Source organism: Harpia harpyja, chromosome 21, assembly GCF_026419915.1.
Source record: "Harpia harpyja isolate bHarHar1 chromosome 21, bHarHar1 primary haplotype, whole genome shotgun sequence".
In the NCBI taxonomy this organism is placed as follows: Eukaryota; Metazoa; Chordata; class Aves; order Accipitriformes; family Accipitridae; genus Harpia; species Harpia harpyja.
Genome location: NC_068960.1, coordinates 3,365,099 through 3,381,875, shown reverse-complemented (window position 1 = coordinate 3,381,875; position 16,777 = coordinate 3,365,099). Strand labels below are relative to the sequence as shown.

Below are 16,777 nucleotides of genomic sequence, written 5' to 3'. Positions count from 1 at the left end.
CTGGCCAGGCTGGAGGTGTTTGGGGAGCCTTGGCGGTGGGCTTGGAGGTAAGTGGGTGCCGGGGCCCCCTGAGCTGTGGAGGGGCAGGATCGGGGCGAGGGGGGGACGACCCTGCTTGTGAGCAAGACGGGCGCAGTCAGAGCCTGGCACAGCCTCGGGGTAAGAAGTGCAGCCTTTATTGATATGATACCAGTGGGTTGCCCCCCCTGGGGGTCCATCCCCCAAGACAGCAGGGCTGGCTGTAAGGCCCAGGGCTGAGAGCCCCTCGCTCCCCCTACCCCCAGTGCTCTTTAGCAAAGCATCCTCCCACCCAAACTGGGAAACTCTCCTGTCCCCCAGTTGCAGGGGGAGCTCGGCACTGGTTTGGGGCAGCAGCATCCCCAAGCAGGGTGTAACAGGGGCCCATGCTGCCCCGTATGCCCCCCCCAGGAAGGGAAGGGGCTGAGCTTGACCCTGTGCTGGGAGAAGGGGGGACAGAGGGTCAGCCCCAGAGCTCCCCGCTGGCCCCAGCTCGGAGAGAAGCGGCTCCAAGTCGAGCTTGGCTGGGAGCAGGCATGTGCGGCAGCGCAGGGTGCCGGGGGGGTCCGGCCCTGCCGTGGGGGCCATGGCCGGAGCGCTGGGTGCCCCCAGCCCTTAGGCGGGCGGCTTGCGGAAGACGCTCCAGGCATGGAAGCAGCGGGTGAAGGGCCAGGGCTCGTTGCCTTTCCGCACCAGGCGGAGCTTGCGGGGACGCGTGGGGTCCTTGGAGCGCATGTGCTGGATGTAGACCTGGGGTAGAGCAGAGCCGTGGGGGTCCCCAACCCTCGCCCACCTTTGGGGGGTGGTGCTCCCCAGCCTGGGGGGCTGCTGGGAGCTCTGCAGCACCAAGCACGGGGCAGGATCAGGGCTCCAAGGGGAGATGAAGCCCCAAATCCTTGCCCACCCCCCCCCAAGCAGCAAGCAGGAGGGAGGCCCTACCTGGCATGCCTTGAGGCTCAGCTTGATCTCCACCTGGCTGGTCTGGGTGCCCACCCACATGTAGACCTGTGGGAAGGACGTGCAGCCGGGCTCAGCCGATGGAGCCACTGGCAGATCCGGCCCCTGCCGCGCTGCCCCTGGACCCGGACACAGGAAAACCTCACGGCCCTGGCTCACCTCCCGCCCGTTGTCCAGCAGCATGATGTCGTCATCAGCCAAGTCATCCTGGCAGAAATCGGAGCACTTCTCTGACACGGAGAAATAGCCCTTCTCGTTGGAGCACCTGCGGGGAGAGTCGGAAGGGGACCGCATCAAAGAGTTTGTTAGGACGCAGCTTGTGCAGAAGGAAGGGATGTGATGGAGCAGCTGTTTCCTGCCAACTGATGCCCAGGGATGGACAGAGTTGGGAGAGGGGCTTTGCCTGTCATGGGGAGCCGTGCCCTGGCTAACTTGGGAGGACCGAGCCCCTGGTGAAGGCCAGTATGGCCCGGGCACTATGGGAGGAAGGGGAGCAGCACAGACTGGAGCAGCCCCTCCTGGACCAGGACCCACCTGAAGAGCCGGGAGTGCTTCATATAGTCGGCATCTTCATCGTAGGGTTTCTGGCTCCCGATGCCTACCCAGAAGAAGTTTTCAGGCTCCTCTCCCTCGTTGATCACCTGCAAGGGCAGGGACAGGGCTGAGCACAGCCGTCCCCTACCCTGGTGGTCACTGCCACCCAGGTAAGGGGGCATCGAGACCCGCTGTGCTCCCACCCGCTCACCTGCTTGCTGTAGGAGTCGTCAAACATGTGGTTCATGATGTCCTCAGCCAGCTTGGCCTCGTCGGGGTCGGCCGCCCGGCCCACCCAGGTGTAGACGATGCCCTGGTTGTCTGTGCTCTCAAAGGGCACCTGGGGGAGCGCAGAGAGTCAGGGCTGCCCAAGCAGGGAGGAGGGCAAGTGGCCGAGCACCCCTGAGGATGCTCAGGCATGAGCAATACCTTGAGGATGAAGCAGAACTCTGAGTTGAGCAGACCAGCGTCTGTGTTGATCTGGATGCACCTAGAAAAGAAGCCCACGAGGGACAGTCAGCAAAAGATCAGGCAGTTGTGCCCACTGGCACGTACCCCACCAGGAGCCCAGCACCCGTGGGTGCTCCCTGGCTCGGAGCAGCCCCCAGAAGGACTGACCTGGTGCAGAGGGCCCCGCCGTTGGTGCGGATGTGGTAGAGACTGGGCTGGGGTGGGCTGGCCCTGTCCTTCCGCTTGCCCCGGTGGATGACAAACCTCCTCTTGAAGTGCGAGAGGAACTTGGGGTTCTCCTGCTGCTGGGTCATGCGCACGACCTGGCCAGAGGTGAGTGTCAGTAGGGCTGTGGGCCACCCCCCCCCCCCCAAAACACAATCCCAAGCCCCATCTGCACTCCCCTGCCAGCGCCCATCTCTGCTGCTATCCCCTGCCCTTAGCCTGGGGGGCAGAAATGGGATGGGAGAGAAGTGAGGCAAAGCTGGGGGACCCCTGTGTCACCCCCCAGGAGCAGGCAGCAGGGTCACCTCCAGTTTGCCAGGGAAGAGACTCTCGAACTTCTTCTGGAGACTGAAGGTGAAGGTAAGCCAGCCCATGTTGGAGGCCTCCCGGCCCTGCCAGAAGTAGACAATGCACTGGAAGTCTTCCTCAGGCTGCTTCTCCTCCTCCTCTTCCTCACCTTCCTCCTCCCCTTTGCCTTCACCCTTCTTCTTCTTCTCTTCTTCCTCCTCATACTCCACTGGCACCCAGTACCTGAGGGCAGGAACAGGGGGTGATGTCAGGGATGGGGCAGGTTGGGGGTCTGGGCAGGGAGATGGGGGGGACAAGGGGGTTCAGCAGCCCCGGAGAGGGGACGAGCTAGGTGTCACCTGCAGAGGAAGACGTAGCAGTCGTGGGTGTGGAAGTGACCAAACTCCTCCTCGGGCAGGCGAGCGAATTTCTTGCCCTCCAGCACGAAGCCCTCCATGCCGTCCAGGTCCTCGTTCCACTCCTCCATCAGCTGCTCCGCCTGCGGCCCCGTGTGCTCCGTCAGCCAGCGGCCACCCAGCCCCTCCATCAGCACCCGACCCAACACCCCACGGGGACGCACAGGATGGTCCCCAGTCCTACCTCGCTCAGGGGCATGGGGGGCTGGCGGGGTAGGAAGAGCGCTGTGAGGTCGGCCTTCATCTGGTCCTTCTTCTCGGCATCCTTACGGACCTTGCCGGCGAGGCCGCCCTCCTGCAGCACCGTCTCGGCGTTGCGGGTGTAATCTACGCGCAGGACGTCATCCCAGTTCTTGAACTTCGACTTGAACACCTAAATTGGGGAGCAGGTAACTCACCCTGGGCCACAGCACCCTCTCTGGCACCCCAGCACCCCATCCGAGCGGTCTGTGCCCCCGTCTCCCTCCCCAGTACTGCTGCCCGGGGGTCTGTGGCCGTTCGCAGGCACGTGGGCTGCCCTACCTGGCACTCGGTGCCCTCCAGGTTCCTGGAGACCATGGCGTGCTTGGGCCGGTGCAGCATGCCGCACAGCTCCTGGCTCAGCTTCAGCGCTGCCGCCCGCACCAGCCGCGGCGACTTCCTCCCGATCCAGATGAAGACGTCGGACCAGCAGTCCAGGATGTACACACTTTTGGTATCCAGCAGGCTCTGCAGCTGAGGGTACCGCAGGGAAAAGGGGGTCAGGCACCAGCGGGCTTTCCCGGCTGGAAAACGCCCTGCCTGCTCCCAAAAGACAGCCGGGAAGAGCAGAGCATCCTCCACCCGGGGCCCCGTGGGCCAAACGTGCCTCTCCCAGGGCACAGCTGGAGGCAGAGGGGGCATGAAACCAGTCTCACTGGTCAGACTGGGAGAACCTCCCGCCCCATCCTACCAACCAGGCGCATCTCTGGCATCAGATCAGCCTTCAGCCTCTTCTTGTGCTCCACCGAGAGCTTGTAGTTGATCTGGGGCAGCTCCAGGTAGCCCAGGCCCAGGCCGACCTGCGGAGGGGATGGAGACACGGGTGAGGGGGGGCTGCAGGTCCCCAGCAGCGCTGACGGCCCTGCGGACAATGGCTCCCCACCTTGTACAGCTTGGGCTTGTGGGGCTGGAAGTCATCGGGGACGCAGGGCCGGATCTCCTCGGGCTGACCCCCAAGAACCTCCCAGAAGTCGGGGGTCTCCTGGCCCTGGGTGAGGAGCGTGATCTCCGCTTTGCCCTTTCGCTCGTTCTTGTTGATCTTCTCGGCGAAGAGCCTGTGGCGGGAGCGGGTGAGACGGCAGGTGGGCTCCCTGCACCCCCAGCCCCCCGACCAGCCCTACCTGGCCTTGGTAGTGCTGCTCAGCGTGGCCTGGCTCCCACGCCACACGAAGAGGTTGAGGCCGTGGTCCAGGAGGAAAACAAACCTGGTGGATACAGAGGTGAGAGGACAGTCAGGAGAAAGCGGGGTGCACCGAGTGTCCTCCCCACCCCGGGGGCCCTTGCGGAGCAGGACACTGCAGCTGCTGGGGCTGCCAAGTGGGGTTTGGACCCACATCCTTGTAGAAAGGTGCTGGCACGGCTGATTTTCACCCCAGAGCTGCAGCTACGATGTCTTGGGTGGACCTTGCCAGCACTCTGTCCCTCCGCAAGGACCCTGTGTCCCCCCTCCTCACCGGGGATCCAGCGATGTCCCTTTCAGTGCTACTGGCTCCAGCTTGACGTTCTTCTTCCCATAGACACGGTACAGCCTGCGGGAGAGACAACCACGGTGGGACATGGGGCACGACCTGCCCCACGCATCCCCCCCCAGCCCCTGGCCCCAGCGGTACCTGGTGACATATTGCGTGTCCTCAACGGTGAAGAAGCCGCTGGCCGTGCCACCCTCGATGTAGGAGATGTCGTTGTCAAAGACCTGGGGGCAGGGAGGGGGTGAGGGTGGGAGAGGCAAGGCTGGGGGCTATGGGGGGGCTGGGAGTCAGCCTCACCTGGAGGAACTCATCGCTCTCGTCCCCCATCTCCTCACGGATGCTGCGGCACTCGGCTCCCAGGTAGTTGCGGAGGTTGACGGCGTGGATGGCGGAGCAGGCCTTCTTGTCCAGCGTGGCCTCCTGCCCGATCCAGTAGTAGATCTCCCAGTTCAGGGAGCCGTTCTCATCCAGGAAGGTCTGGGGAGGGATGGGCTGTGAGATGGGATGGCCGTGGCCCCAGGTTGGGGACATGGGGGACCCTTGGTCCTCCCCGGGTACCTTGAGCACGATGTAGCAGTCGGCCTCGTAGAACTTGCCATGGAAAGCCTCGTCCACCAGCGTAGGCACGAAGTTCTCAATCTGCCAGACGCAGAGGCCGGGCAGCTGCCCCACGTCCTCGCTGAAGAACTCCGAGTAGTCCAGCTGCGGCTTCTCCAGGCCCTGGTCCCAGCGGCGTGTCTTCAGGTCCGGCGCCTTCGCCTCCCCGCTCTCCTGTGGGGACGGGGACACGTCACCAAGCTGGCGGCAATTGGGTCCCTGCCGGCACCCGGGGTGGGCCAGGGGCACGCGATGCCGCTCGGGGCCCCTCTCCCACCACAGACCCTACCTCTATCTTCTTGTTCTTCTCTTGGGCCACGTCCGACATGCCCTTCAGCACCTGCTTGGCTTGGTCGTCCTGGGCAGAGTCCTTGCGCCGCCGGAGCCGCATCTTGCGGGCCAGTGGGTCCTTGGTGCCGCTCCCTGGGGACACGGGGACAAGGTGAGAGGCAGCCGGGACACCCGTGTCTTGCATGGGGCATGCCGTGGGGCACGGCTCGTTTTCCAGCCTCTCCCAGGGTGCTGCCCGAGGCAGAGGCTATCATCCCCCACGTCCCTGCAAGCTTGCCTGCTGCGGCGGCCGCAACGGTGGCCGGGGAGGCTCCGGCCAGACGGAGCTGGTTCTGCAGGGAGAAGTCGATGTTGTACCACTCCGACGTCCGATCCACCGGCTTCGGGGGCATCACCAGGTTAGGGTTCTCGCGCACGTCCAGGATCTGCCAAGGAGGGGATGGAAGACCTCACTGCTCTGAAGCATGGACTCATGGGGACGCTGAGGGTGTGGGATGGGATGGGAGACCTCCGGAGCACCCTGGGCTTCGGTGAGGTGAAGGGATGTGGAGGGAGCCCTGAATCTGCCACCTGCCTGGGCTGAACCATGTGCCAGAGTGCATGTATTGGCCCCAAGACGCCCTGTCCTCACCTCACTCCATCCCACCTACAGCCCTGGGATCCCAGGGACACGCTGGGGCTGTGGTGGACCCAGCCCACGGCGGAGGGGGCGTTGGGCTCTCACCTCCATGTCCATCAGGAAGTGAATGGCCTCTGGCAGTGTCACCAGGCGGTTCTTGTTCAGCACCAGTTTCCTCAGCTTGGAGCACCTGTGGGACAGAGAGATGCTGGTAAAGGGCCAGGCCAGGGGCATCTCCTTCAGGGACACTCAGAGACTCCATATCACCACACAGCCTCCGTGTCCTCTCTCGGGGACAGAGCAGATCCGGCTGGGGGCTGTCCTCTACCTGCAGAGGCTCTCGGGGATGAGCTCCAGGTTGTTGTTGGCTGCCATGAACTCCTCAAGGTTAGCGAGCTTGCCGATGCCTGAGGGGATCCCATCAAAGTCAAGCTTGTTGGAGTTCAGGTACATCTTCTTCAGCTTGGTCAGCTTGCAGATGGCTGACTGGGGAAGGAGGAGATGGCAGGGTAAGGGAGAACCCAGTGGCACGGAGGCACGGACAGGGACGCCATGTACAGGCAGGGACATACAGGCAAGGAGGTGAGCTGGTTGCGGGACAGGTTGAGGGTCTCCAGCTGGGTCCACTGGTCGATGCAGAGGGACAGCTCCGTGATCTGGTTGCTGCTGAGGTTGAGACGCCGCAGGCTGCCCAAGGTGTAGAGGCACTCGGGGACGCGACTGAGGTCATTGCAGGACAGGTCCACGTCTGTGGGAAGATAACAGGGTGAAGCCGCCGGCCAGACCCACGCCAGGGCCGAGAGAGCCCCGTGCACCGTGGGGCTTGGCTCCCCAGCCCTACCTGCCAGGTTCACCAGGCCCTCAAGGCTGGTGGGCAGATTGTTCTGTGTGCGCTGGGTGTTCCTGAGGTGGAGGGTCTGCAGGGCCGTCATCGCTGGGAGCTGCCTGCGGACCACGGAGAACCACGGGGCAGAGAGAGCGTTAGGGCCAGAGCAAGCACTCGGCCTAGCCCCGGCATTGTGGGATCCAGCCTGGAAAACAGGGCCTTACCGGAGCTGTGCGTGCAGGAGGGGGTTGTTGTTGAGGATGAGAGTTTGGAGGTGGACCAGGCGTCTCATCTGTGGTGGAAGGCTCTCCAGCTTGTTGTTGCTCAGGTCGAGGTAGAGCAGGTCCGTCAGGTTGATGAAGAGCTGGTTGGGGATGGTCTCGATGCTGCGGGGATACGGGGATCTTCAGGGCTGCCCGGGACCTGCACCAGCCCCGGGTCTCCCTCGAAGAGGGGCACAGAGCAGGACCCGGAGAGAAGGGGGGAGACGGATGGAGGTGGCTGTGGCTAGAGGGAGATGGCTGCCCTGGCCTGGACCCACCTGTTGTGGCCGAGGTTGAGGACCAGCATGTTCTTGGCATTCTCCAGTTCCCGGGGACACTCCGTGAGCTGGTTGTAGCTCAGGTCCTGGGGCAAATGGGAGAACAAAGCAGACATCACTCTCTGCCCCGCATCCAGCAACCACCACCCAAACCTGAGGACCGAGGGGCATCTTCAGGGGCACGGCCTGCCTACAGCCCTGCGGATCGGTGCCCGGCAGCAGAAGCTGGACAAGCACGCGAGGAACCCAGCCGCGGCATCAGCCTTTAAAGGAGGCATTGCCATAGGGTTATCCTGTCCGCAGACAGCTTCCCCGGTGCTCAGGCACAGGGTCAGGACTGGTGCTGAAAGGGCACAGGAGCTCTTGCCGCAGGGAAGCTAGTAATGGGCCTGGGCACCTGAAAGTCAAAGGGAGCCAGGCAGCGCTGAGCCCTGATTTACTCCCTGCACCTTTTCCCTGGATGCTCCTCAGCCCCACCATGCTCCCCAAGGAGCATGAGGAGCCACCGAGGTGCAGGAGCAGGACCCGGGAGCCGGCTCTCGCATTAGCCGAGGAAACTCTGCACCTACCAGCACCGAGAGGTCGTCCAACTGGAAGATATCATCAGGGACTCCCGAGTTCTTCAGGCTGTTTGCACGAGCCACGATAGCCTTGAAAGGGGAGACAGAGGCACGACTGCAGCCACCCACTGGCTCTACGGCTGCTGAGCCGCCCGGGGTGGCCAGGGACGATCCTCGTGTGCCCCCAGAGCCAGGGGCTGGCCGAGAGGTGCCTGAGGACACCAGCCCTGATGCAGGTGGGACGCATGATGGGGGGACACTTACCCGCAGGCAGGGCAGGCCAGAGAGCTCGCCGTGGAGTGTGGTGAGGCTGTTGTGACTCACGGAGAGGTGTTCCTGCAGGGAAAACCCAGACAAGCCCCAGTGAGCAGAGAGAGAAGCCGGGGCAGCCGTTGGGCCCCTGCATCGATGGGGGGGCTCCTCAATCCAGGGAGAGCTGGGGGCTCGCAGAGGCATGGGGTGAGCTCAGCTCCAACCCACATGAGGCTGCTGGGATGCTCCCAGTCTCAAACTGGTTGGCTGGCCCCAGCAGGCCCACGCTGCCTCTGGACCCCTCATTCCTTGGGGCAGATCTGGCTGAGACATCCCAGCCCTGCTGCAGGGTTTGGGGTGCTCTGGGCTGCTACCGAGCTGGCTTGTGGCAGTCCCACAGAGTCCCCGAGCAAACAGACCCCAGTTCTTGGAAACGCTTCTCACTGGGTGATCTGGAAACGGGCAGACATGTGGGGACTGGCAAGGCTGGAGGAGGGCCCAGGGGAAATTTTGTTTTCCTCTGGGCATCACCAGCCCAGCTGTTACCTGCTAGGGAAAATGAGGAATTGGCAGACTGTGGGCAAGATGCCAGGTTTTAAGTCTAGCCGTGGCCCCCGAGCATCTGTCAGGACTGGCAGGAGCGAGGCTCTGAGCAGCACGGAGGGCCTCCCCACTTGCTGCCGCTGAGCGGGGCACACCCGGCACGGTGACGAGGACTTTTGGCAGCGTTTAAAGAGTTGTGTTTGGCTGACACCGATGTAACGATGTCCATAACGTGCTGCAGGACACCGCCAAAGCAAAGCTTAGCCATGGATTCCGCCAAGGGCCTGGTCGTGCACAAAACTCAAGCTACCCAAAAAACAAAGCCAGGCAGCTGCCAGCTACTGCTCTTTATATCTTTTAGCAAAGGAAGAGGGAAAAAAAAGCCTCCAAACCTTAATGCTCCCCACACTAAACCTTCACCCTTCCCTTCTATTAAAGGGCAGAGGATCTAAGTGAGGTTTTTAGTCTGGTTTTCTAGGAAAACAAGGTGAAACCAAGTACAAGTCTGTCTCAGCCCCACTCCTAACAGCTCCTGCATCCAATTTCAACCACACGTTGTAGCTCAGCCCTATTATTAGACACCAGAGCATCTGCCGATGAGCCACGAGGCTGGCAGGCACCAGGCTCTCAGCACCACCGCGCAGGGCCCTGTCTGACCCTGCGGCCCCAGTGGGAGCCGTCGAGCCCCATCCCCTGCCCAAAACGTGCGGCTTACCAGCTTCTGGAGGGCGGCGAGCTCCTCGGGCAGGTAGCAGAGCCCCGTGCGGTTCAGCTTCAGCCAGCGCAGGCTGGTCATCGCCTTTACATGCTCCGGGAAGTAGCCGCCCTGAGAGGAAGAGGAGGATGGTGAGAAAACAACCTGCCCCATGGGGTGAGGATCTGAGGACCTCAGTCTGACCAGCCCTGTGAGGTCGGGGAGAGGCCTGGGATCACCCAGTCCTATGGGATCGGGAGCTGGGGGGCTGGGATTGCCCAGTCCTATGAGACTGGGAGCTGCAGGGCCAGGATCGCCCAGTCCTACGGGACTGGGAGCTGGGGGGCTGGGATCGTCCAGTCCTACGGGATTGGGAGCTGGGGGGCTGGGATCTCCCAGTCCTATGGCATTGGGAGCTGGGGGCTGGGATCGCCCAGTCCTACGGGATTGGGAGCTGGGATCGCCCAGTCCTACGGGATTGGGAACTGGGGGGCTGGGATCGCCCAGTCCTATGGCATTGGGAGCTGGGGGGCTGGGATCGCCCAGTCCTATGGCATTGGGAGCTGGGGGGCCGGGATCTCCCAGTCCTATGGCATGGGGGGCTGGGATCGCCCAGTCCTATGGCATTGGGAGCTGGGGGGCTGGGATCGCCCAGTCCTATGGCATTGGGAGCTGGGGGGCTGGGATCGCCCAGTCCTATGGCATTGGGAGCTGGGGGGCTGGGATCGCCCAGTCCTATGGCATTGGGAGCTGGGGGGCTGGGATCGCCCAGTCCTATGGCATTGGGAGCTGGGGGGCTGGGATCGCCCAGTCCTATGGCATTGGGAGCTGGGGGGCTGGGATCGCCCAGTCCTATGGCATTGGGAGCTGGGGGGCTGGGATCGCCCAGTCCTATGGCATTGGGAGCTGGGGGGCTGGGATCGCCCAGTCCTATGGCATTGGGAGCTGGGGGGCTGGGATCGCCCAGTCCTATGGCATTGGGAGCTGGGGGGCTGGGATCGCCCAGTCCTATGGCATTGGGAGCTGGGGGGCTGGGATCGCCCAGTCCTATGGCATTGGGAGCTGGGGGGCTGGGATCGCCCAGTCCTATGGCATTGGGAGCTGGGGGGCTGGGATCGCCCAGTCCTATGGCATTGGGAGCTGGGGGGCTGGGATCGCCCAGTCCTATGGCATTGGGAGCTGGGGGGCTGGGATCGCCCAGTCCTATGGCATTGGGAGCTGGGGGGCTGGGATCGCCCAGTCCTATGGCATTGGGAGCTGGGGGGCTGGGATCGCCCAGTCCTATGGCATTGGGAGCTGGGGGGCTGGGATCGCCCAGTCCTATGGCATTGGGAGCTGGGGGGCTGGGATCGCCCAGTCCTATGGCATTGGGAGCTGGGGGGCTGGGATCGCCCAGTCCTATGGCATTGGGAGCTGGGGGGCTGGGATCGCCCAGTCCTATGGCATTGGGAGCTGGGGGGCTGGGATCGCCCAGTCCTATGGCATTGGGAGCTGGGGGGCTGGGATCGCCCAGTCCTATGGCATTGGGAGCTGGGGGGCTGGGATCGCCCAGTCCTATGGCATTGGGAGCTGGGGGGCCAACATCACCTGGCTCTCTGGGGCCCCAGGGGTTGGGGGGGGCAGAGGTTGCCCAGCTGTAGGGGCTGGGGGGTCAGGGATCGCCAGGCCCTAGAGTGCCTACGGGGTCAGGGGCCAGGTCTGCCCCTAGACGAGCACCCCCGGTGTGGGGCCAGGAGCGGGACGACATCACCCAGCCCCAGGGGACCGGGACCGGGACCGGGGGGGGGGGGACGAGCTGATCCTGCGGGGCCTGGCCAGGCCCGACAGGGCCCTGCGGGGTCCGGGCCCGGGCTCGGGGCCTGAGGCCGGGCTGTCCCCCCCCCACCAGCTCCCGGTGCCCTCCCGTTCCCCCCCCCCGTCACCTTGAAGTCGTTGCCGCTGAGGTCGACGCCGCGGACGAAGGGCAGGACCCCGGTGGCCGCCATGGCTGCGCTGGCGGAGGAAGGGCGGGAGGACCCAGCGGCCGCACACCCCGCCCCGCCCTGCTCAGGCCACGCCCCCTTCCCCACCCAGCTCCGCCCCGGCGCTGACGTTCAGCGGAGGGAGGGTTAAACTCGGGGTTCTGCTTCCGAGCGTGGGTGGGCGGGGTCGCGCCGCGCCGCGCCCCCATTGGCTGAAGCAGCGACGGGGGCTGCGGGGCGCGCCGGCACGCGCGGGCACCGGGGGTGAGTGCGTGCGGGCGGGGGGCGGCGGAGGGAGGGTCCGGTCCGGTCCGGTCCGGTCCGCTCCGCTCCGCTCCGCTCCTGCCCTTGAGCAGGTCGGGGCTCAGAGGCGGCCCCGGGCTGTGCCCGCGGCCCGGCCGCTTCCTCTCGGCAGCGCGGAGCCGGGTGGGGGGTGTCTCCGTCCCGCTCCCTCCCCGCGGGCACGGGTCGCGGTACTGCCCCCCCCCTCCAACGCTCGCCGGTTCCCGGTTGCGGCAGGGGCCGGGCGAGGAGCGGGTGATATTTCTTTGGGGTGACCCTTGCTCCTCTGCCGTACCCAGGTGTGCCGGTGGCGGCGGGAGCCTTTGCCCCGGAGGTGGAGGGAGGGCGGTGGGGTGGGCGCCGCAGAAAATCCCCGTTCTTTAAAAATAAAAAAAAAAAAAAACCTCCCACCTTGGGGGCTCTGCATCCCCCGGGGAGGCAGGTCCTCCGTCCAAGGTGACACCCCACTGCTCCTCTCCCCCTCCGCAGGGCGACCATGGCCGAATTCACGGGCCAGCGGGGCAAGCGGCAGGAGGACGGCGGGCTGGGCAGCGTCCTCGACCTGCTGTTGGCCAACGCCAGGCTGGTGCTGGGCGTCAGCGGCGCGGCCGTGCTCGCCATCGCCACGTTGGCCGTCAAGCGGGTAAGGCTGGCGCGACCGCCGTCAGGGTTCGGAGGATGGGAACGACCGGACGGACCGTGGAGGAAAACCGTTTTGGTCCCCAGCGGTGGGAGAAGATGTGCCACAGACCTCGCTGGCTGTTCCCGAGCTGCGGAGTGGGTCCCTTGAGTCCAGTAGAAATGCCGCTGGTGACAGTGGCAGTGCCGTGGGTGTGGAGCTGCCCACTTCCACCCCGTGGGGGCACATGCAGCCCCACGCCCCGTTTGTCCGGAACAACACTCATTGGGGATACAGTATCCCATCCAGAAAGGCACCTTGGGCTTAATTCACCTTTGGACACCTGACTGTTTTCCAGTTAAAATCTGCAGGAACAAAATGTGCACCTTTGTGGCCCCCTAAACTGTCTATTTTCGCTAGCAGAAGCCCTGCGTGGGGCTGTGTCTCCCCACACGTGTACCAGAAGGGCTGTTGTCTCCTTTAGTTCAGGGTGTGACCGTGGGGAAATGGTACCAAGATAATAACTTATCTACGTGGCTTTTTCTTCCCTCCAGCTGATAGACCGAGCCACCAGCCCTCGCGACGAAAGCGACCCCAAAGCTGAGCAGAAGACCCTGGAGGAGAGCTGGCAGGACTTGGCCTTGATCAAGGCAACGCCAAAACTCCCCAAGAAGCAGAGAAGGGAAGACCTCAGCGAGCCTCTGCTCTCTCCAGCTCGGCCGCCAGCGCCAGGTGAGGCTCGTGGTTGCATGCCGGCTCCCGCCGCGGTCGGGAAGATCACCTTGATGTGCTCCGGGGCCATCTGTGCCGCTGCTCCCCACAGCCTGGAAGCATCGCGTTATTTTTAGCTCGGTGACTGGAAAGCCGACCCGATTGAGCCTGCCCTCCTGGGAGGCTCCCAAGCCGCGGTCCCTTTTTAGGCAATGCCTGCGGTAACGGCACCTCAGATAACGTCCTGGGCGTCTTGGCCACTGTGGCGTGGTGGAGGCTGTCGTGGCTTTGTTTCCTCTGGAGCGATGTCTTGCTGTGCTAGTTTTCTGGGTCAGCTCTGCCTAGAGGAAGGTGCGCTCGGGAACTGCCACAGACAAAGGCTGCCTTGTCCGGCTGCCTACAAAGACAGCGTTTTTCTAAGTGGGAAAGCAGCCCAGCTCGGTGCGGGACAGGTCCTGAGATACCAGACCCGGAGCAGGATTGTTTGCAGGACTTGAGCGATCAGACAGATGTTGGAGCAGGCTGGATCTGCCTGAGCAGTCTCAGTGGGGCTGAGACTCGTAGGGACCTTGGTAGTGAGTCCCTTGCTGGTGCTTAGCCTGGTTAACCCATCTCTAGCTGGGGGGGTGAGGCTGGGCGCAGTGGGGTTTTGAGGTTAGTTTGGGCTCTGCCTTGGCTGCAAAGCGTTGTTAACATCAGAGGACTTGGTGGTGGCCCTCTTGGCAAGGTCAGCCTTGTGTCCAGAGAGGTGGGCTGAGAGCTGGGCACCCGGCTTGCGCCTCTCCCTCGGCTGCGGCAGGAGAAGCTGCTGCTGTTGGTGGCAGATGATCTGCTCAGAGCTGTGACTTCTCCCTTCCCTCTGCCCCATCTCCTTCTCACAGAGCCCAGGGTCTGCTTTGCCCCTCCGGAGACTCATCAGGTTGAATTCAGCCCTCCACGCTGCCTCACGCTGCAGGAGAAGCTCCTCTCCCACTACAGCAGCCGGCTGGCCGTGCCTGAGGCGCAAGCATCCCTCGCCCCGCAGCTGGCCAGGAGCATCTGCGCCCAACTGCAGAACTTCCTGCAAATCAAGTGCCCGGAGCTGCCCTTCGGCAGGCTCTTCCTCAGCGGTCCCCTGCTCGATGGCCTTGGAGCTCTGGCAGCCAACCACGTTCACCTCATGCTGCCGGTGGTCCTTGACGCCGCGCTCTGGAGCCTCATCCCAGGAGAGGACACCGTGGTGAGGAAGCCCCAGTACTGGATGATCAAGAGGACTGATCTGGAGTATTTCCCTCGTGGGCGTAGCCCCTGGGACAGGTTCATCGTGGGCCGGTACCTCTCCTCCAACGCGCTCAATGAGACCCTTCACAAGATGCTGGTGGCCTCCATCAACTGGCCTGCCATAGGCAGCCTGCTGGGGAGCGTCATCCACCCGGTCGTGGCTTCCCAGGAGCTGAAACTGGAAGTCAAACACGATGAGGTTGAGCTGAGCATCGCCCTCTTCCCGGTGGTGGAAATGGAGGACAAGGTTCTTCTGGCTGCTCCTCCTGAAGGACTGGTGGAAAACCTCTGGCTTGAGAGCTTTTACAGGGCAGAGGTTTCAAAGCTGAAGGAGCTGGATGCCGGTGATGCCGGGGCTCGGCAGCGCTGCCTCCGCATCCTGAACGGCGTCTGCAAGAGCCATCCCGCCCTGCACAAACTGAGCGGCAGCCCCTTGACCCACGTCGTCCTTCATCTCAGTGCCACCAGTTCGGACTGGGCAGAAGAAAGCCTTGCTGACAGGTTCCAGCAGGTGCTTGAGGAGCTGGTAGGCTACCTGGAAAAAGGGGTCCTGCCTTCCTATTTCAACCACAAAATCAACCTCTTTTGTGAGCTCTTGGAAGAGGAAATCGATGAGATGGGCTTCATGCTCTACCGGGCGGTATCTGAGCCAGAGCTCCTGCTGAAGGAGAAATGACTGGTGTGTCGGGAGCTCCCGAACTTAGGGTGTTCCTCGCCTGTCTGCTGCTCCCCGCTGTGAAGGTTGGGATGCTTCTAGTTGACTAGTCAGTAAGAGGCGAAGTTCTTGCACTTTATGAGAAAAAAAAACTATTTCCTGTCTGAATAAAATGTGCCTGAGCAGAGGTGGGTGTTGGCATAAGGAGCCTTTGGCTGGGAGGCTCTGCCGAACCTGGGGCAAGTGCAGCCCACACCTCAAGTACCTACAGGTGAGTCCCATCCCCTGGGTGTTGGGAGCCGATGTGAAGCACGTTTGGTCTCTGGTTCCCAGTGTCCTCTGCCTGTCCCAGCCTGCTGTCACAACTGTCAGGCTCCCCTCGTGCTCTGAGACCAGCTGGAGCTGGAAGGGAGCAGTTCCTTGCTGCTGCTGTGTCCCGCAGACCCCGCAGGTGCTGCGTCCTGGGTGCTGGGTGGGTCCTTTCACCAGCACCCAACTTGGTCTTACTGTGTCATGCCCTCAAGCTGGCTTTTGGGACGGGGTGGGAGCTTCATCCGTCTGTAGGATGTTGCCAATCTGAAATAAGGCCCCAGTGATGACCTGGGTGGTTGTCTGGGCGCTTGAAGATAAAGCCATAGCAAAAGGGGCTGCAGGTTTATTCTTTGGAAACCCTTTCAATTGCCAAAAGGGGCGAGCTCAGCCCTACCTCTTTATTCTGCCAGTATTGGCTCTGCCCCGAGGAAACGGTGTGCTTCCAGCACGGCACTGGGGCTTCGTGGCCCTTGTCCCATGTGGCGTTTTGCTGGAAGATGTCCCAAAAAAGGCAGTGGCAGGAAGAGAGCTGCTGACTCCCGAGAGGTTCCTGGTATCGATCCCTTGGTGGAGGCTGCAGCAGGTCTGTGCGTTCCCTCCCCGGCGGGTGGGTTGCTGCCAGCCTCCGTCTGCGGGTACTCGCTGCTCTGCGATGAACCACAGCGTTGCCTTCCAGTTTGTCCAGTGACCTTTTCACATATGTATTGCTGCTGTCTTGAGGTCTTGTTCCCCTGGAGCCCCATGGTATGGGGCAGGACAGGAATGATGCTCTGAGCAGAGCGCTTGCAAGAACTGAAGTGGTTTATGCTTTTTATTAAGAAGGTATGTTTTGTTTGGGTATTTTGTTTTGTTTTTTTCCTTTGAGTGGCTGCTAGTAGGCTTTGTTTCTGGATGTAGTCCCAGGGCAAAGAATATATTCTTATGTTTAATGGGAAGAGCTGGTTTTGCACACTGGTGGAGATGGAGAAATCCTGTGGACTTCAATGTGAGCAGCTGTTGTGGTTTAGTTTTCTTTACAGTGATCATCTTGTTTATGGGAGGAAAAAAACCTGCTTTTCCTGCCAGTCTGAAGATTACTCAGTTTATTCCTCTAAACCACTTCCCAGGTGTTAGCAATGAGAATAAACCTTCCCTGTGTGTACTGGTTCTTTTGTGTCAGCTCTGTTTTGTCTCCTTTCCCATGATAAGGGCTGAAGCGATCTTCCAGCTGCGGTGGCATGCCCGAGAACCACCCAGCACCGCCCAGGGCATCCCCCCCTGTGTGGAGAACTTGGTGGTGGTCAGACCCCATCCTGCAAGGCCTTTCTCCTCCTTTTCCAAAGCCCTATGCCTGCAGAGCACCTGGCTGCAGTACAGGAGCCATCTGGACACTGAGCTCGTGCCATTTACCCAGTGGCTCTAACTGCTCAGCTGCCTGAACTCTGACCAGGGTTAGACTAGGAAAGCTGGTAACGGTC

The 16,777-nt window shown here is 62.5% G+C and overlaps 2 protein-coding genes across 3 annotated transcripts; one reads left to right on the top strand and one right to left on the bottom strand.

The window, feature by feature from the left end:
• Positions 1-154: 154 nt before the first annotated feature.
• On the bottom strand, positions 155-11,588 carry FLII (FLII actin remodeling protein). The gene is made up of 30 exons (XM_052772281.1): positions 11,443-11,588; positions 9,542-9,652; positions 8,296-8,367; positions 8,041-8,121; positions 7,472-7,557; positions 7,155-7,316; positions 6,946-7,049; positions 6,677-6,852; positions 6,433-6,590; positions 6,210-6,294; positions 5,747-5,910; positions 5,484-5,613; positions 5,156-5,368; positions 4,895-5,074; positions 4,739-4,821; positions 4,583-4,657; positions 4,250-4,333; positions 4,012-4,183; positions 3,824-3,928; positions 3,411-3,602; positions 3,073-3,261; positions 2,832-2,971; positions 2,490-2,715; positions 2,128-2,282; positions 1,939-1,999; positions 1,721-1,849; positions 1,510-1,616; positions 1,135-1,240; positions 958-1,023; positions 155-768 (listed from the first exon to the last, which is right to left on the bottom strand). The coding sequence occupies exons 1-30, from the start codon at positions 11,503-11,505 to the stop codon at positions 634-636; spliced, it is 3,810 nt and encodes a 1,269-aa protein (XP_052628241.1). The 5' UTR covers positions 11,506-11,588; the 3' UTR covers positions 155-633.
• On the top strand, positions 9,547-16,466 carry MIEF2 (mitochondrial elongation factor 2). Of its 2 annotated transcripts, none has more exons than XM_052772279.1 (4): positions 9,547-9,672; positions 12,253-12,406; positions 12,937-13,114; positions 13,975-16,466. In XM_052772279.1, exons 1-4 carry the CDS (start codon positions 9,632-9,634, stop codon positions 15,027-15,029), a joined length of 1,428 nt encoding a protein of 475 aa, XP_052628239.1. In that variant the 5' UTR covers positions 9,547-9,631; the 3' UTR covers positions 15,030-16,466. The 2 variants fall into 2 exon arrangements, with proteins under 2 accessions (XP_052628239.1, XP_052628240.1); XM_052772280.1 differs by lacking the exon at positions 9,547-9,672 and adding an exon at positions 11,668-11,745.
• Positions 16,467-16,777: the final 311 nt, after the last annotated feature.

Excerpts from the sequence above, each read along its gene's own strand:
- MIEF2 (XM_052772279.1), top strand. The coding sequence starts at position 9,632 with ATGCTCCGGGAAGTAGCCGCCCTGAGAGGAAGAGGAGGATG. Across the intron at positions 9,673-12,252 it reads CTGAGAGGAAGAGGAGGATG|GGCGACCATGGCCGAATTCA; the intron begins GTGAGAAAACAA and ends CCCCCTCCGCAG. Across the intron at positions 13,115-13,974 it reads AGCTCGGCCGCCAGCGCCAG|AGCCCAGGGTCTGCTTTGCC; the intron begins GTGAGGCTCGTG and ends TCCTTCTCACAG.
- FLII (XM_052772281.1), bottom strand. The coding sequence starts at position 11,505 with ATGGCGGCCACCGGGGTCCTGCCCTTCGTCCGCGGCGTCGACCTCAGC. Across the intron at positions 5,614-5,746 it reads GCAGGCAAGCTTGCAGGGAC|CGGCACCAAGGACCCACTGG; the intron begins GTGGGGGATGAT and ends GTCCCCAGGGAG. Across the intron at positions 2,972-3,072 it reads CCCCCATGCCCCTGAGCGAG|GCGGAGCAGCTGATGGAGGA; the intron begins GTAGGACTGGGG and ends ACGGGGCCGCAG.